The 22434-nt window shown below is 38.8% G+C and overlaps 2 protein-coding genes across 3 annotated transcripts in view; both read right to left on the bottom strand.

Annotated features, from left to right (window-relative positions):
- The window catches only part of Ifrd1 (interferon related developmental regulator 1), a 44562-nt gene that overhangs the window by 14318 nt on the left and 7810 nt on the right, over positions 1-22434 (bottom strand). Inside the window, exons 1-4 of one of the 2 annotated variants that reach the window (XM_046435371.2) lie at positions 5605-5742; positions 1903-2007; positions 1671-1755; positions 880-1004 (exon numbers count right to left, since the gene is read on the bottom strand). In XM_046435371.2, the coding sequence (XP_046291327.1) occupies positions 880-1004; positions 1671-1755; positions 1903-2007; positions 5605-5680 (391 nt within the window). In that variant the 5' untranslated portion in view covers positions 5681-5742. Of the gene's footprint in view, positions 1-879; positions 1005-1670; positions 1756-1902; positions 2008-5604; positions 5743-22434 lie in introns of those variants that run through there. The other variant, XM_058576071.1, reaches the window with a different exon arrangement.
- Positions 5724-5920, bottom strand: LOC131423847 (uncharacterized). The gene has a single exon (XM_058576072.1). It carries the CDS (start codon positions 5880-5882, stop codon positions 5724-5726), a length of 159 nt encoding a protein of 52 aa, XP_058432055.1. The 5' UTR covers positions 5883-5920.

Below are 22434 nucleotides of genomic sequence, written 5' to 3'. Positions count from 1 at the left end.
TACAGTTGGCTCTGCTATCAGCTACACCACTAAAAGTTTATGGGCTTAAGAGCTGTCTGGCTTTCCCAATGCCTTTCCTTAATCTGTATAATGAGAGGGTGAAATCAATCAAGGGTTTCATTCATGACAAAGCTTCCATCCTGAAGCAAAATGAGAAAAATAAGAACATAAAGTTCATTCACTTTAAAGAAATATGTGCTTTCTACATTTTTGGTGCTATAAGTATTTTGTTAAAAAATAATGATAGAAGGTAATTATCTTCATAATGTGCTTGGCAAGATATGTGAATTGGCAGATAGTAATCTAATTTTGTGGTTTCTAAAACTGAAAAGTCTGGTAATAATAAGCTGACTCTTTAAGGTCTCTCTTTATCCTTACAAGCTCTATCATTGAAACAATATAAATTCCAGAATTCTAGAACTACGAAGTTCTAGAAGGCAAACATTCCAAGGGATATCTTAAAAAGTGATATCTTCTACAAGTACAATAGATATTCTAAGTAAGTGCAAGGGAAAATGAGCTAGATGACATAATATTTGTGCAAATTAGAAAATGAAGTAGGAGGTCTTTTGAAATAATACTTCATCTTTACATCTGATACACACTTTCAAGACTTCTATATCTAACCAGAGAATAGCAATCACCTCTTAGGATAGAACCAAAGATGACAATCCAACCCAATCCTTCCATGTTTGTTACATAAATAAAAACAAAAGTTTCTAACAAATCTCATTCTCAGTTATAACAAGCATGCAATATTCCTTGACTATCATGAAGACTAAACTAGAATTGTTAATGTCATTAACAAATGTTATTGCAAAGAAGACAGCAAATTCATCATTAATTCTGCGCCACTTACTCAAAAATAAGGGTGATTACCTTTTTTTAGACAGCGTTCAATGCTATCAGTTAAAGTCATTCTTCTTTCCAGAATAAATTCATAAAACATTTTTGAAGCCAGTACATTTTTAATACCTTCAAGAGCTGCCTGCCTTGTCTTCACACTATTTAAAAAAAGAAAGATCTAGTTGAGAATGTTGCCACTAGACAATGTTTAAATCTAAATTATCTTCAAGTCCTAAACATTTTTCAGTAATTTTCATTTATAACTTACCTTAATACATAAAAGATTTTTAAGCTGCTTATATCAGAACATCTTTCTGATTTTTAGTTTGATAGGCAGAACTCTGAGTGAATAATATTTCACAGTCTCAATGTATGATTTCTCCAGTATTATAGTAAGTTTACATTTTTAACTTACAATGTTTGCATCATTTGGGCTTTACAATTCCATCCCTTAGTAAGTTCTACAACTACTATAAAGAAAACAACACAGCTTTGATATTTTTCATGTCCATACTAAAATCAGTGGACAGACAGCTTAAAGCAAAGTTTAATTATCATCTCTAATTGAAGATTAACTTTAATTCAATAAATCTATTTCCATTGTAACAAAATACAGTCACATATATGCTAGAATAATGATCAATTCAAATTGATCTAAATCCTAGTGTCAAGGTACTACCCACATTAATAGGCTAAAGGAACAAAAAACATTAATTCCTCCAAAGTAAACAAAAAAGCATCAGAAAAGCTGTATCACAGAACTGCCCAAATTATAAGGTGCTAATCAGAATCACCCAGAATGGAGAGTTTTTAGTATTTCCTACCTCTTATCCAGGGTCAGGTCAATTAATCCCTTTAACTTATACTCTAAGTCTTCCTGAGTTCCTTCCTCATCAAGGACTTCTGGCCCTAAGGAATAATTATAAACCATCAATGTAACTTTAAGAAAGGAAAAAGCAGATAGTGGAACAAGTATAATATACTTTAGCTATAAGAATTCCTTCACCTAAAACAACTTTTTATCTCAAATTGGAAGATTATATTTAAAATTCATACCATCTTCAGCAAAACTGGAAGGATCACTGTAACCACTGCAATGGCTCATTGTTTCAATTGATGCATCCTCATCACTAAAAGGTTGAACATTTCGATGCTGGCCACCTATTAGATAAAAAGAAAAAAGATGATTTTGTTGCTATATATGCAAACATTTAGGCTACATTTTATGTTAAATTAGAGGTAAGGTAAGGTAGTTTTAAAGATAATTTGAATTAAAAGGAGGGAGAGAAAAGGCTTCAAATAGAAACTTTACTATTTCATATGTCATAAAAGCCTGTTAAATTAAGGATCCAATATACTCAAGTTTAAAAATATCCATGCTATTAATACAAAAAAAAAAAACTTTTTAAAAACTAGAATATTTCTTTCAATATCATCAACTTATGGAACAAATTCATGATAACTTAGGAATTTCATATTAATAAAAAAAGTAGCTACTGGCCAAATTATATTATTATATTGTGTGCGCATATGAATAAGTAATAACAAATTCCATCGTTATATGTAACAATGCACCATTAAAAATATTTGATGGAATAAAGGTTACTCAGTTATAAATTATACTGAACACTGACTGAGCTAGAATGAGTTACAAATTCTACCCCGAGTGCCTTCAAATCACCTGATTTACCTAAGCCCTATTTCTCTTAGTTGGGAAATCAAAGACTATACCAAATATCACAAAGACCCTACATTCAAAAAGTTCATATTACTTACTACCTTTATTTTTTAAATCCCTGTAAGGTAACTGAGTTATTTTTCTTTTAAATAGGGTATGTCATTATTTCTTTTAAATCAAAACAGAGAACTTAGCAGATTTTTAAATTAACATAGCAAGTAGCCTTCCAATTTTCTTGCTTATTGCATAAAGAATAATGAAACCAAGATCCTAAAATTTCACAATCACCGTGCTTAAAATAGAAGTAAACAAAGATCTATGATGCTGTACTCTATTTCTGGATCCATCTTCATTGTCTTCATGACAAGAAATCATGGCAACAGTTGAGCGTCATCTGATTAATTTTACAACTCACAAGTCAATTTACAATTTTAATTTTTCATATTCAGCCATTTTTAAGAATAGTTCAATAACTTCTCTTGACTATAGTCAGTTTCCATTTCCCTTTTTTCCCCAAAAGTCAAGGGAAAGAGGGATTAGGAGAAGAAAACAAAAAAGAAAAAAAAAAAAAGGGGGAAAAACCCTGCATATTGCCTGATATCTGGGTCAAACTTTGTGAGTTTGACAAACTCACCTATTAATGAGGTGGCACTTTAGATACATAAAGTCCTTATTTCCACAGGATTTATTATGATTTTTTTTTTCCTTTCTGAAAATTGCTCCCTTCAGAGCTTGTCCAGTATGCACAAGGCCCTGGGTTCAATATCTAGTACCACAACAAAATGCTCTCTTTAAATCACCACAAGTTGGGCCTGGGATGTGGCTCAGCGGTAGAACGCTAGCCTAGCACGTGAGGGGCCCTGGGTTCAATCCTCAGCACCACATAAAAATAAATGAATGGAATGAAGGTATTGTGTCTAACTACAACTAAGAAAAATTATATATATATATATATTTTTTTAATTTTTATTTTATTTTTTTTAATCACCATAAGTGGGCATACTTGTATTAGATTTTCTTAGCTTTCTGGAAATTTCCAGTCTCAATGGAAAGTCCATTAAAGTGATAAAGAGAAGTTGGTCATCTATTTGGCTATATAGTGGAAACCTCATTTAAATCTCATTCCTCTACATATTATTTTAAAAATTAGTAAGTGGTTTTCAAGTTTGTGAAATTTCCACCTCTTCTACTCAACTATTACTTGCTGATTATTTATCAAATAGGCAAAACATTCCATGAGATCAAGTTAAAAAAGCCAATCTCATACCCACCCCTCCCCCAGTCCTACTCACAAGAGGAAACCAGAGTTAATAAGTTCTAATGTAAACATCCAAAAAACTTGGGAAGCATGTAATTTTATAGACTATTCAAAGAATTACTTTCTATTTGCCAGTATGTGCTAAAAATTAAGAGTTTTAAATGTTTGTATTGTATATACTAAAATACAGTGTTTAAATGAACCTTTTCTGCTAAAAAGGCGGGCTGTGATAAGGCTGACAGGTCACAAGTCATCCTTGAGGCAAAATATTAAAGACAATTCCCCTACAGCCATCAGACGCCTCTACAGTTAAGTACTGAACAAGGAAGGAAACAGGTATGCCAGGAAGCTTCAAAAGGAAATGTTTGTGATTCATAAAGACCACTATTACTAATTTCCAAACAACTTCAGTTTGCTTGCTGCTTTTCTCATTACTTCCATTTCATCAACACACACAAAAAATAAAATCATGGTCTTCTAGGCAGAATTGAAATGTGTATTTCAAATAAGGAACACTGAAACAGAGGATAAGAGGTCTCCTCAGCTGGCCCAAAGCAATGAAATGTCACAAACTATATATTCTGCAGCTTGGTAAAGAATAAATTTCACCAAAATGGAGAGTTTTCAATCAGGATAGCAACATAAAGAAGGATTGCATTTGTAATCATCCATTTCCAATGTCAATTATTAAGTGTATAATACGTGATCATAGGTGTTCAGGCTGCCATACAGTTTCCAATAATCTGTAACAAGATAACTGGTATATTTACTATTTCTGAGGATCAGAAAGAGTGGCAACTGTGTCAACAAATACCCAAAGGCTAATATTAGCTGGATGATCTCCGAGGACATCCCAATATTCAACTCCATAATTTCAACAATTACTAAATGAGATGACTGTGTTCAGTTTTAGAATACTTTAATTGAGATTAGTGTGGTGTCTTGTAGGACTGACTTTCCGGTTGGAATTTTTTCTTAACCGTATTATAAGTAAATACAGTTAACACCTACCCATTAGGAAAAGCTTCTACTTTGCAGTAAGGGCCCCAAAACCCTAAACTTTTCCCCAACTGCAAACTGAGTTCCTTGCCACCTGATTCACTGCAGAGAACCCACAGAATGCAGCACTAAAGGTGAACGCGGTTTCTGCCTGGGGGAATAGGAGGTCGCCTCGACTAGCCGCAGTGGGGCAGGGGCGCGTGGCTTCTGCAGGTGCCAGTACTGAGCAAGGTCCCAGCCAAAGGTGGGGCGGTGGCCGCATCCTCCGAGGTCTCCGCCCCGCCAGGTGAAACAAGCAGGATGTGCTGGAAGGCAGCAGAATGGAAGCCACTCGCGCGCCTCTGCGTCATCCCGGCCGCATAGCGTAAGGTCCAAGCCGCGTGACGCAAGAGAGGGTCCAAACCCGCCAGACGTTTGGCACTCCATGTTAAGCTGGGATTCACAAGCGGCCGGTGACAGCACGGGAGCAACTCCACCTCTACCCCGCTCTTGGTCAGCTAGGGCTAACTAGCAGTAGTCTCTGGGGGCAGCTCCTTTCCCACGCAACTCCAAAGCACCTTCATCCCGACACACACTCAAGCCCAAGGGCCCTTTCCTCCCTGCCCTAGCGGCCGGTGCCCGAAGTGTGATTCGCACGCCGGAACCAAATCGCGCGAGGCACGGCGCCGAGGGCACGCTGGGAACTGTAGTTTGCCAGCCACACCACGCGCCTGGGAGACGCAAACGTCCGAAGGCAAGACGGAACTACAACTCCCACTGCCCCAGGCTGGGAGCCTCGCCAACCCGGCCGGCACCAGGACGCCGTGGCGGGGATACCCCTTACCTGCCGTTGCTGCAGCTGCCCCTGAGCCGCCGCCACCACCGCGGTGGGGAGTGTTCCGCTTCTTATTCTTCGGCATCGTGGGACGCCCGGTGCCGTCTAAACTCGGAGTTTAGCGAGGATCAGCCGATGGAGCTGCACTTTCTACTCGTACGTCTGTGAGGCGGGCGGCTGAGAGGCGAGTCTTCGGCTAACAACAGAGGCGAGAAGCGGCGGGGGTAAAAATGGGCGGTGGCGGCAGCAGAAATCCCCGTGAAGAGCTGTGATCGGAAACGATACATGTTTCTCTCTAGCGCGGGAGCTAAGGCGGGGCGGGCGAGACCACGACGCCTTAAGTAGCCAGACGACCGCCTGTCGTCACCATATGTGGGCGGGACTCGAACTCTCACTAGCCAATCCCTTCAGATCTCCCCACTAGCGTCCACTTGGGCGGCGCATGTAACCTGACTCCCAATCCCATGCGGCAAGTCTTAGCTCCGGCCCGGGGAGTGAGTCTTCGCGGCCGCGCGGAATTTAGGGAAATGTAGTAGGCCCGGAGGTGGGGCCTCCGGCTCCGCCCAGCTCCCCCCAAGGGGCTTTCTTGCATCGCTGGGTGTGACCCCGCCCCTGCTTGGCGCACGCCTGCGTTGGTATTAACTGATGTGGTCGTGCTGGTGATCCATCCCGCAAGTATGCTTGGTAATGAGAGCCGCCTTCCGACTGGGAGCTACGCAATCACTTGTGCTACTCTTTCTTGGCCACTCTAGTTCTTTTCTTTAACCTTACCCCTGCTTCGCAGGGATCTCTGCCCAAGCACAACCATATGTCTCTTTGAGAACTTTTCTGTGATAGTGTTTGAATTAGTTTTAACAATCATCAATACATACATTTGAACTGTGGTTCAGGAATATGTCTCCTCCCACACATACGCCCCCCCCCCCCAGTATGCTTTTGTCCACTTTAGTTGTGTCATTTCGGGTATATGTCATATTCTAGACTTAAAATACCTGGCAATTTGGTGTCAAATCTCCATATAAGAATTTGCCCTTGACAGTTCTTCCTGCCAGTTACAAGGTCAGTTTGGGATAAGAGCTTCTGAGAATTTAACAGCGGTAAAACAAACATGAGCTATAAATATCAATAATCGTGGTGGGGTTTGTTTTGTTTTCTCGAGGTGCTTCTAAGATCTCTGTCTTCCTTGTTAAACATTTGCCCTGTATTTAGGGCCTGTTATTAGGTTCCTATACTATGTTTATGACAGACCAAACTTTGAATCACTTCAGTGTAGGTGACTCATTCTCTACTCCACCTCTCACCTGCGCTCCATTCTCTTATTTTTTAACCACCTGTAGGACATTTTCACCTGGCTGTCCAATACTGTGTTTCCCTCTTCCTGCCTTCACTGTATTATTATCCTCCCATATGCTCAAATTCCGAAAAATTCATACATGGTTCCTCTCTCTTTAGTGTTCCTGCAAAACAATTGGTTTTAAAATAAAGCATTCAAATTCCTATCTTATTCTCTAATCACATGTGGCCTCAGTTCATGTCTGGGCTCCCAGACTTCATGTGCGTGTTTCATACCCAATGATTCTGTAAAAGTTACTCACATATCCCCTATTTTATTTATCCTCCCACTTTAATAGTTGTTACAATATTTCATGGTTCCCATTACTGACATATTAAATGCCAATCCTCTTAGCCTGACCCTTATTCCCTTTCCAGTTTCCCCATACACATCTTATTCTTCAGCTAAAATGGACTGCTCTTCCTTTCCAATACACAGCTCTGCTCTCTCACTTCGATTTTGTCATTTATATTGTTTCATGTTCTTGCAGTGCCCTTCCTCTGATTTTCATATTAAGTCTTGTCATCTCTGAAGATCTAGCTCAAATGCTACCACCTTCATGAAGGCTTCACGCAGAATCTGTTCTTCTTCTTCACAGTTCTTTAACTTGCTTTTTAGTGTTCTAATGGCACGAATTACATCCCCACAGGCCACACAGCCTACTCCAAGGTAGTGTTCAAAGGGCATCATTTTAGGGTTGCTTTTACTTTGTTTAATCCTGAAGGAGCTAGTAAACTGCACACAGCATGTAAACCAGACAAGGATGCCAGTTGGTGGCAAAGCTTCCATCAATTCCTTTGTATCTGGTACAAGGAACATCTGAAATCCAGGAGCTTTGGTCCCCATGGATGCTGTGAGATGTCTCTAGGATGAATGATCATAGAACTATAGACTCAATACCTGCTTAACCCCAGGCTCTTCATCTAGAAACAACATACATAAGACAAAAATTTAGCTACTCTGTAAATCCCATCACCCAGGCCTAATAATTGGTCTGGCTTCTAGGCCTTGAAAATTGTGCTTTGCCTGTGTTTGAGGCAACCCCTTTTTTTCTATATTCCTTCATTCCCACTTGGAGACTCTTCTTGGACAGCCTATTCAGAGTACATCATATACATACTTGTTTTACATTTATTTGTGAACACATCTGTCATCTCATGAAATTGTTGGCTTCCTCAAAACAAAAACCTTGTTTACATCATCCCTGCATATTCCCTGTGGCACATAAAGAAGTATTATTCATAATTATAGATTGTAAATAATTCTGTAAATATTCATTTAATGTATACTAACTGTTTTCTAGGCCTTGAATACAGAAAACAGTCTTCAATACAGAAAACAGTCAAACTGGGTACAAATTGTTTTCTATACCTATTGTTACATACATGTTGTTACATTATTATGTAATTATTATGTAAATATCTAGTTTAGCTCCGGATAAATACAAGTATCAAAAAGATTTAGCATATTCATGTGATAATCGTTTTTTTTTCAATTCAACATGGCCTATTTTGTATTATGTTTAAAGAAATTAATTACAAGACTCCAAACAGCAGGTCAACAAATAATTACAAATGCCAACAAGAAAGGGGAAGCACAATAGGGAATAGAATAAAGGAGTTTTCTCCTAGTCAGTCTTTGCCTTTTGATTCAGGAAAGAATATTCCCCAAGGATTTCTGCCTACATCTCATCTCATTGGCCAAAGCTGTGTCATATGATGATCCCTAGCTGCAAGTGAAATTAGAAGACAAGTTTTTCATTGTGTTGTTTTATTTGGTACTTAGGATTTTTTAATAGTGTACAGGAGTTCTTTACCACTGAGCTACATTCCCCGGCCCTTTTTATTTTTATTTTTTATTTTTTATTTTTATTTTTATTTTTTGAGATAGGGTCTTGCTAAATTGCGGAGGCTGGCTTCAAACTTGTGATTCTCTTGATTCAGCCTCCCAAGTGGCAGAAATTACAGACATATGCCACCATACCTGGCAAGATAGTTTTAGTTGATCTCTTTGGTATTCAAATTGGAGGTTCTGCTGATAATAGTGAAGGGGAAATCATGTATTTAAGGCAGACAAATAGTAATGTCTGCCTTGTATATAAGGCAAAGTTCTGCCATGTTCTAACAAATAAATAACATATTTGTTACCAAGTTGACATTATGTGCTCTTACCACTTAATCATAATAAAAAGTATTTTCCTCCTATAAAACATGATTTACTTTAGCATTCCATCTAACAAGTATTACCATTTGTGGTAAGTATACTCAAATATTGCAAAAACAAATGTTCTATTAAACAAAATTTAGGTTGAGAAGAATTACAAACTGTAATGTAGAGGACTTTGATTCAAGAACAAGTAGCATATATATTCAAACCTTTCTGAAAGGTATAACCATGAAAGGTTTTCTTTGAATACTCTAGTTATAGCCTCCTTCTGATTCTTTGCATAGCATTTAGCAAAATTAAATGTGTCCCAGATCTTTCATGTAGTTTGTCAGAATCTGGTTCTTTTCTATATCTCCTGAATCACCTTTCATCACCTGACATATCCCTTCCCTTCTGCCATATGGAACTCCTAGCAGTTCTCCAAGATCACCAGGCTCAAGTTTCCAGGTCTCACAAAGGTTTAATTTGCTAATCTTCTCATTTCACCTCCTGCCCCTCCTCACACCCAGTGAACTTCAGCCACACTGGTCTTCTTTGCCAGCTCAAAAACTCAAAGTTCATTCCCTGCTTAAGACTTTTGCAACAGCTCCTCTCTCTGCCTGATATGATCCTTTTGAGCTTCCCACGGTTGCCATTCAGATCTCGTCTTGAATGACACCTCCCTAAAGAGGCCTACCCACTCTCCACTCTAAAGTAGCATCTTCATCCCCACCACCACCCTGCCTGTGGTATTCTCCTAAAGTGCCCTAGTACTTTTCTAGTTCAGTAATTAATGTCTTGCTCCACTTTTATAATGTTAGAATTGAGAAAAAAGACCTTGTGTGTTGTATTCTCTACTTTATTTTCAGTACTGGAACAGTACATGGCACTTAGTAGATATTCAGTTCCCTAAAATATCCCTCATCCTGTGGTCGTGGATCCTGAACTCCCCAATATGTCTGATCTAAATATCTTCTCTAATAAAAGCACTTATTGTTTTTGTAATTCTTTTGTGGAGGTGGGAACTGGGGATTGAACCCAGGGGCACCTTACCACTGAGCTACATCCCCAGTCCTTTTTATCTTGAGATGGGCTCACAAAGTTGCTGAAGCTGACCTGGAACTTGTGATCCTCCTTCTTCGGCTTCCTGAGTTGCTGGGATTACAAGCATACGCCATCACTTCTTGGCGTATTTTAATTCTTGATTATCTGTTTCCCCATAACACACGAAATATATATGGGCAGAGTTTGTTTCTAAAACACACCAGTTCTTGACAGAGGCATGTAGTTGTTAAGAGACACAGTTTAGTTGGAATGACGCCTGGCATTTTGCTAGAGGGAATGGTTGAAAGGTGACCCTGCTCCGGGATTAGGGCGGATCCTGGGGCGGGGAATAGGGCGGCTCTGGGATTTGGGCGGATCCTGCTGCCTCGGGCACCCACAACTTTGGAGTGTCCAAGACCTTAAAGATGGAAAGATCTACCTTGCTCTTGGATAAGCAGAATTAATATTATCAAAATGACCATACTTCCAAAAGCACTACACATATTTAATGCAATTCTGATAAAAATTCCAATGACATTCCTCATAGAAATAGAAAAAGCAATCATGAAATTCATCTGGAAAAATAAGAGACCCAGAATAGCTAAAGCAATCCTTAGCAGGAAGAGTGAAACAGGTAGCATCGCTATACGAGACCTTAAACTATACTACAGAGCAATAGTAACAAAAATATCATGGTATTGGCACCAAAACAGACTGGTAGACCAATGGTACAGAATAGAGGTCACAGACTAACCAAAAAAATTACAATTATCTTATATTAGACAAAGGTGCCAAGAATTCATTGGAGAAACGATAGCATCTTCAACAAATGGTGCTGGGAAAACTGGAAATCCATATGCAATAAAATGAAATTAAACCCCTATCTCTTACCATGCACAAAACTCAACTCAACATAGATCAAGGATTTAGGAATACAGCCAGAGACCCTAGGTATTGAAAGGGTAAAAGAAACTGAAGTTAAAATGTAAAGGACCAGGTATTGTAAAGTTTCTAAGCTACACTCAAGGCCTGAAATTCCTCTGGCAGTTAAGACAATTCCCAGAACTGCCCATTAGATATGTGTCGAAATCCCCCCACCACCACCACCACTTAGTTGCTTAACAACCTGGACCCTGTGCTGCTCAGCACGTAGGCACCTCAGGGCCTAAACCAATCAGTTTGAATGTATACCCCGCCTTAGGACTGACCTATAACCCCGCCCGACCTGTTCCCTCCAATGAATGTACTAATCATGTTTGAGAGCTGTTGTTTGATTTTCCCGCGGTGTATGGTGATTTGTTAAAGGGGACTGTGATGTATGTAAAGTCCCTGCCCTCCCTAAAAAATGTATATAAACCCTGCTCAAGTTGTTCTCGGGGCTCTTGGCCGCGCTCCCTTCTTGAGTGAGCCCAGAGCCCCAGTGCGCTGGATCTTCAATAAACCTCCTTTTGCTGTTGCATGAGTCGGTCTCTTGGTGGTCTCTTCCTCCGTCGTTCGCCAGTCCCTTACAGTATAATAGAAGAAAAAGTAGGCCCTAATCTCCATCATATGGGATTAGGCCCCAACTTCCTTAATAAGACTCCTGTGGCACAAGAATTAAAATCAAGAATCAATAAATGGGATAGACTCAAACTAAAAAGTTTCTTCTCAGCAAAAGAAGCAATCTGTGAGGTGAATAGAGAGCCTACATCTAGGGATCAAATCTTTACCCCTCACACATCAGATAGAGCACTAATCACTAGGGTATATAAAGAACTCAAAAAGCTAAACACCAAAAAAACAAATAACCCAATCAATAAATGGGCCAAGGACCTGAAGAGAGACTTCTCAGAAGATGATGTACAACCAATCAACAAATACATGAAAAAATGTTCATCATCACTAGCGATTAGAGAAATGAAAATCAAAACTGCTTATAATATTTAAGGCAGTTTTAATTTTGTCTTCCGCGATTTCTGAGACTTGGGGCTGAAAGTATGCCAGCCAATACTGTTGTATCTAACAATTTCTAGAATGATGGTACCATTTGGCCATTTTTAACATTCTTATATGTCTACAGAAATGAGATCAGTAAAAGTAATTACCCAACTATTCCCTTACCACCCTTAAAAGTTCCATATGTTCCAAGAAAGAAAATGTCTTTGAAATCCTCACTTCTGTCATCTGCTGTTTTGTATGTACAATGCACCAACATAGGGCCACTACCTACTTTATGCCACCTCCACAAAATTCTGTCCAAGGACACCCTGTTAAAACTATTTGGAGAATTTCCTTCCCTCTACGCCCACTATTATCGTGTATGACTGTTTTGTGGGCTTTTTTCACTCTCTTATTCTTTCTCCATCTTTGGCATTCCTAATTAGAGTTTTCCTATCCCTTAGTGGTCCTTAATAGGTCTATTTGTCATTGTTATTGCTATCAATTGGCAACAGAATTTATTTTTTTAACCAAAACATCTTTCAGTGGGAAGAATCTATTTTTCTGCCAGTGGTATTCCAGGTGGATAATTATCATTTTGCTAAGGTCAGTGATTCATGGAATGGTTAGTTTCCTTCTAAACAAGAGCTGTCATGATGGGTCAGCAATGATGCCTTATCTATACTCCAAAGACTGAGAGAATGAAATGTACTTCACCCACATGATAATAGAGTTAATCTGATATACATCACGACTGTTATTTCTTTGAAGGTTGTTTAGTGGCTTGGTTTCCACAGCCTAGTCTTTTATGTGTACATGAAGGAGGTATCTTTTAGTCCCATATTATTTCCATGCATGTATCTATTTACACAAATTTGTCTTTGTCTCCTGTTTCTGTTTCTTACAATGCATTTTAAGAAGCCCTAGACTGATCAGGAAACTGTAAAAAAATAGGAAGTGAACCTATAACTTTAATACTTTTATGCTCCTTTTATATGTTTAAGACAAAATTCAAGCATGTTCTTTCCCTACTTGTTCTCCCTGCTACCTCTTTACTTAATTCACTTTCATCCCACAGTATGTTTCTCCTCAAAGGAATTCATGGTGCTTCAATACTGTTTTCACACCATATAAGCTAGGATACCCACCCACATGTTTGGTTTTAAATAAAGAAGTAACTTTGCAAGATTCACTCTTTTCTTTCTTGTGATATTATTCATTTTTATATTTGGTTCTATTTTTTAAGGATAGACTCAATAGTTATCTTATCACTTAGAGAGATACAAGCAATTGATTGATGTTTTAGAAACTCTTTAAAGATGATACACAATGCAATCTATAGCTTTGGTATTAATCTTAAACTGCAGAATCATCTATTCAATCACTTCCCTCACTTACAGTCACACAGACTCCCCCAGTTCAATAAATTCTAAATGCATCCACTCTACCCCTACCCTACCCACCTGGTTCTCCTTTGGCATTATGAATTATGGCTAATCACTAGCATTCACCTCACATCAAACCAGAGCCTAACCTCATCCACATACTGCCATTTCACATCTAAAATCTCTACACTCTCTCCTTTTCTTTCATTCCCATTGATATTATCAAGTAAAACTTAGCTTCAGAGCTTATTTTGCCACCTCTTACCCAGCCTCAGGCTAATTAGAATGATCTTCCTGAAGGCAAATCCCATCACCCTCTCCATACAGATTTCTAACTCCCACCTCTGTCTCTATAGAATGGATTGTTCTCTCTGGTATGGTCCCTAGTACCCTGGAGAAATTTCTGTCATGGGGAAACAGTATACCTTTAGTGGTAAAAAGGTACATTTTCTGGAGTCAGGAATCAGAATTTGACCCCTAATTCCACCATTCACCAGGGCCAAGTTACCAAATCTCCATGCTTCTGTCTGTCCTCCTATAAAGTGGCACTAACCAATAAATAGTACTTCGTATAGTCAGTGGGAGACTTCAGTTAGATAATACACATTCATACTTAGCAAATGCCTAGCAAAAAAACAATCTCAATAAACGTACATGATTACTATTACAGAAAATCTATGACTTACACTAATTTGTTTATGTTTTTATTTACTAGGTTTTATGTTCTTTGCATTTAATCCATCTCTATAACCCATCCCCTAGCAGTGGCCTGGAAAATTAACATGACCTTCAGAGCAGTAAATGTTTTTAAAAATCAAATACTGCTTGGCTTATAACCTTCCATTGGATTTTTGGTACCAGTAGAATAAAATTCTTACTCTTTAGTATGATTTACAAAACCTCTATAATATGGCTTCCTTGCATCTATTCAGCTTCATCTTCTCCTATACTCCAGCTAAGCATGATCACTTACAGTTCCACAAACAGACATTTCCTTCAATCAGGTATGTTTTTCCAGGCCTTTTCTCTAAACCTGTTGAACATCTTTTGATATTTAAAACCCAAATCAAATATGTTTTCCTTTAAAATCCTTTCTGACCATTTTCTTGGTGGCCACCAAGTCTGGAAGTGCAGATAAATACAGGTTTGCCATCCATTTAGTCAGCCATAGTGAATATTCCTAACATACCAGCCTGCCCCCTACCAGCTCTCCTATCTTTATTGCTCTGGATAGAGAAGCAAAATGCTGTGCCTTGGTGAAGACATGTGCCTTGGTGGACACATACGGCAGTTGTTGCATTCAGCTTTCATTCATGATTAAAACATGTCTTCTTTGAACAAATATTGCTATTTTTAAAAGAGAAAAAATTTAAGGAAAATGATCTGCTATAATTAACATTTGATAGCTTCAAGAAGAAAACTATTGACGGAATAAAATGCTTAAAACATTTCAATATTAATGAGAACACTGAAGTATACATGCTCGTATTAATAGCCAATTAAAACTTTATAAAAAGCTATTTTTTGAACTGACCAGATAAAATTTATTGCTCTGAAGGTCATGTTAATTTATACTTGCCAGTGGAATTCACATCAGTGGTTGCAGTCAGAGCACGTGCCATTTTCTGTAAATGTGCCTGCACACACACACACATCTGCAGCAAATATCCTTTCTGGTTCAGCTTTGGATTATTCAATTCCAACTTAGTCTGCTCTCAGCAAACTGTCCAGTGAGATAATACTCCTTAAAAATGACAATCAGCCAGAAAAATAAATGCTTAAACATGACAGTGTCATGACAGAGCCTGTAAAATTGAAGACAGCCTCTGGCTAGTGATGATAACCACATTGTCAGAACACTGGCTCATTTAATGAGGGAACAGTTTCAAGGCTCTTTCTGCTTTCATAATGACTCGTTGTCCTGGGAAACTTCACTTTCTATGAGAATAAATCCTGTAGTAGCTCTAATTTAATGGTCACTATGACAACTCTGAAACTTTCAGGGACACTCTGTATTCACTGGAGGTTATATGTTGGATATGATTTTGAGGGAGCATTGTGGTGGAGGGGCAATCACTCCTTGAAATCTAAAGTGAAATTATTATCATTCAATTAAGAATGACTACTCACCAATAATCGAACCTATAAAAGGCATCTTGCCATGTGAACCATAATAAATATTTATTTATAGCACAATAGCATCCAAAACTAGGAGTGCTGATATAGTATTTGAAAGATCTCCCCAAAAAGTTGTTAAATGATAAGGGATGATTCAAAAAGAATTGAACACTTCCAATATGTGTTATAGGTTGAATATCCTTTGTCTAAAATGCTTGGGACCATAAGTGTTTCATGAAAATATGAAATCTGAAGTGCTCCAAAATCCAAGGATTTGGGATTTTCAGATTAGGGTTACTCAGCCTTTTTTCAGCCAGGTATCATATAACCCTGCAAGAGCCAATCTGCAAATAGCCTTTTCACTGTCTAACCATATGGAAAAATGTTAGGTTTTAGCCACATGTTTACATTGTTAAATGTTCAATTATTTTTGAATTGTTCTGTACAGTAGTTTAGGCATGTAATTTGAGTTCTAAAAACCTCCCCAAATGAAATTTACACAGTATGTGAAATCCCTGAAGTTCTATGCAAAACTATTGTTTAGTTGATGTCAGGCACAGTGGCACATGCCTGTAATCCCAGCATTTTGGGAGGCTGAGGCAGGAAGATTGCAAGTTCAAAGCCAGCCTCAGCAACTTAGTGATGTCCTAAGCAACTGAGTGAGACCCTGTCTCAAAAATAAAAATTCAAAAGAGCTGGGATGTGGCTCAGTGGGTAAGCACCCCTGGGTTCAATCCATAGTACCAAAACAAAGACGAGAAAATATTCTTTAGCTGAGAGTTGTAGTTAATTATTTTATTCTATATTAAATAACGTAACACGGGATCAATAAATTTTTCACCTAAAGAATTTACATTGATGACCTAATTACTTACTATTGAGTTAATCTTAAAGTAATTTAGAATTTAATAAACTCCTACAGTTTCTAAAGGCCTGTAGAAGGCACATAAAAAGCATGTTATCATATAAAGTATACTACAATCCTGGGTATAGCAGCACCATAATCATCTTTCTTGCCCAGGAAGCCAAGGCCACTGCTAATTCATAGAAAGTCTCTTTCTAATTTATAAAAAATTTAAATAGAATCTTTGATGCCCTTCCTTTTAGTAGGAGTGAGGCAGTCCTGCAATGGGGAGCACTGTTTGGTACAGGGAATGCAGGCTAGATTTCAACTCCTCACCAGCTCAGCTGGGTACCTTTGTACCTTTAGAAGTAACTACAAGTTACTTCCCTAAACTTTAACTCCCAAGTACCATGTACACAAAATATGCAGTGTACACAGCAGCCCCACAGGGACCCCAATGAAAGTGAGACTACACTGTGGCTCTTCAATACTTTCACTAATTTAAATACCATGAACAGAGAGCAAGACATGCTCTTATGTTATAAAAATAGAAATCATGTTTAGCTGATCCTAAGATCTACAACATGTTTGGTCAGGGGATGTAGCTCTGTTGTAGGGGGCTTGCCTAGCACACTCAAGGCCCTGGGTTCAATCCCCAGTGGTGGCAGAGGGTGGAGGGCACGGGGGTGAGAGCCAAAAGATCCACATGATCCACACATTTTAACAATTTATCATCCCAGAAATTGAAGTATCTTATGGTGCTACATCAATTCTGCCATCCAACATATTTTATATAATGAATATAATTGTTGAATATAACCAAAAAAAGATCAAGGAAGTGAAAGAATGCTAACTTCTATTTATTGTCTTTCCACTGAGAATAATATATCATTTTCTACTTCAAAGATGAGATTCTATAGACCTATTAAACAGAGCACTTTCCCTTGTCCTCTGTTTTCAAGGACTCCTTAGACTAAAATAATCCCTCCTTAATCCCCAAGCAGTTTGTTTATGCTCTCTTTGTGGCCTTGTGATGTTCTGCTTTGTATTATAATTTGCTTTTCTCCCCTGCTACTTTGTAAGCCCCCAAAGTACAGGACCTATGGACCTTTATCCTCTCTGCTACCCCAGGCAGCAGAGCGATCAGCTGGAAGCAGCCTGGGCTCTAGAGCCAAGATGATGAGCATCCAGAACTTGGCCCTGCTGTCTACTAGCTCTGTGGTCTTGGGAAAGTTATCTAACCTCTCTGAGTCCAATTTTCTTATTTATAAAATGGGGATAATAATTGGTATGAAAATTTTTAAATATGCCAAGTTTTAAAGGATTGGCACTGAGTAGATTCCTTATGATATACTGTCACCATTTTTCAGAAGCAGCATGAGTTTTGGAATCGGATGGATTCAAATCCTGCCTGGTCACTTAGTATATCCCCTAACTACAAGTTACTTCCCTAAGCCTTAACTCCCAAGTACCATGAAGACAGAATTTGGTCTGTCTTGTAAACTGTTGTGTCCTTAGCATCTAATACAGAGCCTGATGCATAGCTGTTGAAGGAACCAATGAATAAATGTAACATGAAGATCATTCCTTATAGCACTGTTGAATTACCAAAAGAAAAAAGAAGAAAAAAACCCTACAAAGTACCACTAGCACACAATAATTGATTTTTGATGGTCAAAAATTGAATGCAAAGAAGTGGAATGCAAAAAGTGTCATGGGCATTCCTGTTGTAATTACAGGAGAGGCCATAAGTGAACATGGCTAAGTGGTTGGCCTGATGACTAATATCTTCTATATGAAATTGTGCTCATACCTCTAACACAATATTACTATGGGCAGCAAGAATCATTTATTCACATAATAAGTATTTATTGAGCACTTAGGATGGATAAACTATTTATGAACAAGTACAACTATGTCAGGGACAGAACTTGGAAACGCTTGCTTTCTAGGAATCGAGGACTCAGATAACTGGAGTTTTCACATATAGGGATCCCAGAAAGATATAATGAGTAAGCAGGATGTTTGGTAGTCCTTTTCCTTATTTCAAATACTATTTTCATAACTGTGATCTTTCTGTTTCCACTCACCAAGGAAGGAGTAATCCCTATGACTTTTGGTTTTAAATGCAAATGGCATAGAAATAGATTATGTGAGGAGATAAATATGCTTACACCGATTCAAACATTACACAGATTTACATGTACTGAAATGTTATATGGTACGCCATAAATATGGTACGCCATAAATGTACAACTTTTATGTTTTTGTACATTAATTCACTCTATAAATGAATTAATAAAAAGAAATAGGTTGTGGAGGGCAAGACAGGCATTTCCTACTGCCGTGGATTCTTCCCTCCCATTATTACAACATGATAGAAAGGAGGAGGATAGGAAGGAGGACTTCACAGAGGTGGGGATGGGTGGGTGGTAGGAGGTAAACTGTTTGGGGAGTCTAAAAATAAATGATGGCATCATATTTGTAACCTAGATTCTATATGACCTCACCTAAAACATTCCAAACTGATGTGTGTCCTTCTTGCTCCAACATAGGCAGGGGAATAGTACTGGAGCCACATTTATAAAGGGGGAGGTGTTCAGGGCTGTTTTGCCAAATTCTCAATTTGAATTTTATTGGCATACATTTATATAGTGACATCAATCAATCTTAATTCAAAATATAATATGACATATAGTTATCTGTCTTCATTTAATAATTTCTGGGGCTGGGGCTGTAGTTCATTGGTAGAGCGCCTGCCTCACACGTGTGAGGTACTGGTTTGATCCTCAGCACCACATAAAAATAAATAAAGATATTGTGTCCAACTACAACTAAAACAATATTTTATTTTATTTTTTTAGAGAGAGTGAGAGGAAGGGAGAGAGAGAGAGAGATAATTTTTTTAATATTTATTTTTTAGTTATCGGCAGACACAACATCTTTGTTTGTATGTGGTGCTGAGGATCGAACCCGGGCCGCATGCATGCCAGGTGAGCGTGCTACCGCTTGAGCCACATCCCCAGCCCTAAAACAATATTTTAAAAAATAATAATTTCTAGTCCAAAAGTAGCCTCCTGTCCAGACTTAAGCTTACTCAGCTCCCTTTGCAACCTGTAAGCCATTAATGATGGAAACAGGTTTCTGGCCACAACAGGGAACATAAGACACTGGTTACATCAGCAACACAGCTGGAAAAATAATAAGCAGAAAATACCCTAAGATCAAGGATACAACAAGGGAAGAAAGGTGGGAGGCCAGAGAAGGGGGTACAGTGAAGAGAGAGGGAGAAAGGAAAGAATTAGCAAATTAACAAGTTCCATCTACCTTAAGGATTAATTATGTTAAACATTGAACCGAAGGGGCTCTGAGGAATGCTCCTTCCTTATTCACTGGCCTTTGGGGAGGTCTGTGTGGATTAGCTGGGGTACATGATGCTGACCTGTATGAAACAGGAGGCTGGGAGAATCCTTTGTTTCAGGCACTGGATAACATGAGTGGTCAGGGTATCTGGGGACCTCTGTTCTACAAACAGGTGAAGTGGATCTTTGACATTCTTCTGGCTCCTTCTATTTAAAATACCTCCTACTCTACCCCCTCCCACATAGCCAACCCCAAGTGGAAGAGAGACAGGGAAAGGATGAAAGGCAGCTAGGAGTGAATGTGTGTATAAAATAAGGAATTAGCCTCCTTACTAGACTCTTAGTGTTTATGGACTCTTTAGTGTTTATTCTGAATAGAACAAATGTTAAACACATCTCTATTCTCTGGTCTTCCAAGGGAAGCAAGGATCAGAGCTCATGCCATAGGTGTCTGAAAGTTTAGTCTTTTACCCAGTTCCTTCCTACCTCCTGATGAAAATCCTCAAGGAATGCATACCTGCTCCACACATCTGCCCTGGCTGCTGCTTGTCCTCTTTGGGTAGCAGCATGGAGCCAGGCTGTGGCTCAGGTCTTCAACAGGCCATCCCTTGCCATCTCATAATCACCTCCCCAGGTTGCTGCCAGGCTCCCCTTTCTACTTTACTCTATCCACCAACTCATACCTATCCCTGATTTCTCCAAAGCACCACAAACATCACAAGGTTGGGGATAACATAAGGGAATTAAGATAGAGAAAACAGTATTTTCTCAAAAAAGAACAGAATTCCAAGCCTCTCCACCTGCCCCAGGCCACACCTGCTCAATGTTTCTTAGGACTAATTATTTTTTTTTTTTTTTGCTTTCCTTGTAGAAATGATTTTTGCTTTTATGTAGAATGATGATAGTAGCCCCAAGTGCTTTATGCAAGAGAAGTCCTTAGAGCTTGGCAGGTGTAGCCAGCCTCACTGCACCTTTGTATCTTTCAACATGTTACAAGATGTGGAGACTGAAGTGCAAAGAAGGGACCTGAGAAGGATCTGGTATGAAACGTTAGCCCCAGGTGCCCCTAGCTCAGAAGTGTCCTCTAAAAGTAACATTCCAACTTTGTTTTATCTCAGTAATAACTTCTCTTACAATGGGTTATCCTCTTATTAGAAAAATAGAAGGACTGTCAGTAGAAAATTTACCTAGGCTACAATTGTTTTAATATGAGGTTGCACAGCATGTTCTTTTTTAGAAAGATGCTAGGCCTCCCTTATGCTTAAAAAAAGAACATGGCGAGGCTGCCTTCTGTATTGAGATTGTTAAGATAATAAATTGATATTATGTGTCTGAGTGAGACTCTTTTGATGCAGACAGAATATTATGGGAGGAAAAAAGCTTAAAAATGAAATTAGATTTTTCATACATGGGGTAGTCAGCTGCTAAGATAACAGAAAAATCTTCAGAGTAATTTATCAGCTGACAATGCAGCAAACAATGAAGACAACACTTCTTTCAGATTAGAGAATGGCCCTGGACAACTCTGTGACCACAAGATGACAGCATGTTATATCCCACACACTGGAACTATTGAATAACTAGTGTTCAAAGGTTCATATTCTAAAATACAAATTGCCTTTGACTTTAACTATGAAAAACAGAATTTTAAAGTGTGACCACATGCTAAATGTATCCCATGGCCACCATAAAGAGTGATGTTCACATGTGCCAACTGGTTTCCATAGGTCTGAACATCCCAAACAGCAGTCGCCACTCAATTCCAAGTTTGAGATTTGACAAGTCTTTAAAGGTAGAAGAGCCACGGTTGGTATAAAACACAGCAAGAAAATGAGTGACAGACAAGAAATCTCAACAGACTAACCTCGATGAGAGCAGTTCTGTCTGGTCTTAAAGGACTAAAGACTAAGTTATAAATGACTTTCCTGCTCATTGATAAGACAGGTCAATGTTATTTTTCTGAAAACATAAACATTTGTTGGGAAATTAATTTTAGAGAGCATAGGTAAAGGGCAAACCCAACATAAAGTTGTCAAGTTGAAAAAGATCACTGACATGATGACAGTAGCTTCTGAGGAGAGGATTGACATGATGTCAGCTGTTTCGTCCCTGAAGACTGATCTAGTGGTAACCAGAAGGATGAACTGAAAGGGGATGGATGGGAGTGGATTTGGGTTTTGTGTATCTAAGTTGATACCAGCTTAAAGAGGGTGTGGGCCCTTTGTAAGAAAAAGAATAGATTTAAGAAGACAGCACTGCTAGGGCCCCTCCCAGAGCTTTGAATGGGTGGATACAAGCAAGAGACCCGAAGGTGAAGCTTTCTCACCTTCATCACAATAAGCCACCTCATGGGCAGGTGGCAGGAAAAGCCACCAACACTGTTTCCCTTGCCTGGTTGGAGGGAGCTGGAGCCCCAAGAGTTGTCTTTGATGCTTCCTCTTATCTCCTCTTCATTTGCCAAGCCTTGCCTGTTCTGTTCCTTAAATATTTCTCAGATTCATTTCTCTCTTCATTCCTAAGGCCAATACCTTAGATCTAGCCATCCCCACCTCTTTAACTATTCCATTGCAGATAGCCTACAAACTGGTTCCCTGTTGCCACTCTTGGTGACCTCGCAGAGTTCTGTCCTTCACCCAAGCAATCCGGAAACTGTATCAGCAGGTAGATCTGACAACTTCATGCTTCTGGTCA

This window comes from Marmota monax, unplaced genomic scaffold (genome assembly GCF_021218885.2).
Source record: "Marmota monax isolate L192 unplaced genomic scaffold, Marmota_monax_Labrador192_F-V1.1 WCK01_AAM20220418_F8-fsc00139, whole genome shotgun sequence".
Lineage (NCBI taxonomy): Eukaryota > Metazoa > Chordata > Mammalia > Rodentia > Sciuridae > Marmota > Marmota monax.
The sequence above is the reverse complement of the archived record's forward strand: the minus strand, read 5'-3'. Positions and strand labels throughout refer to the sequence as shown.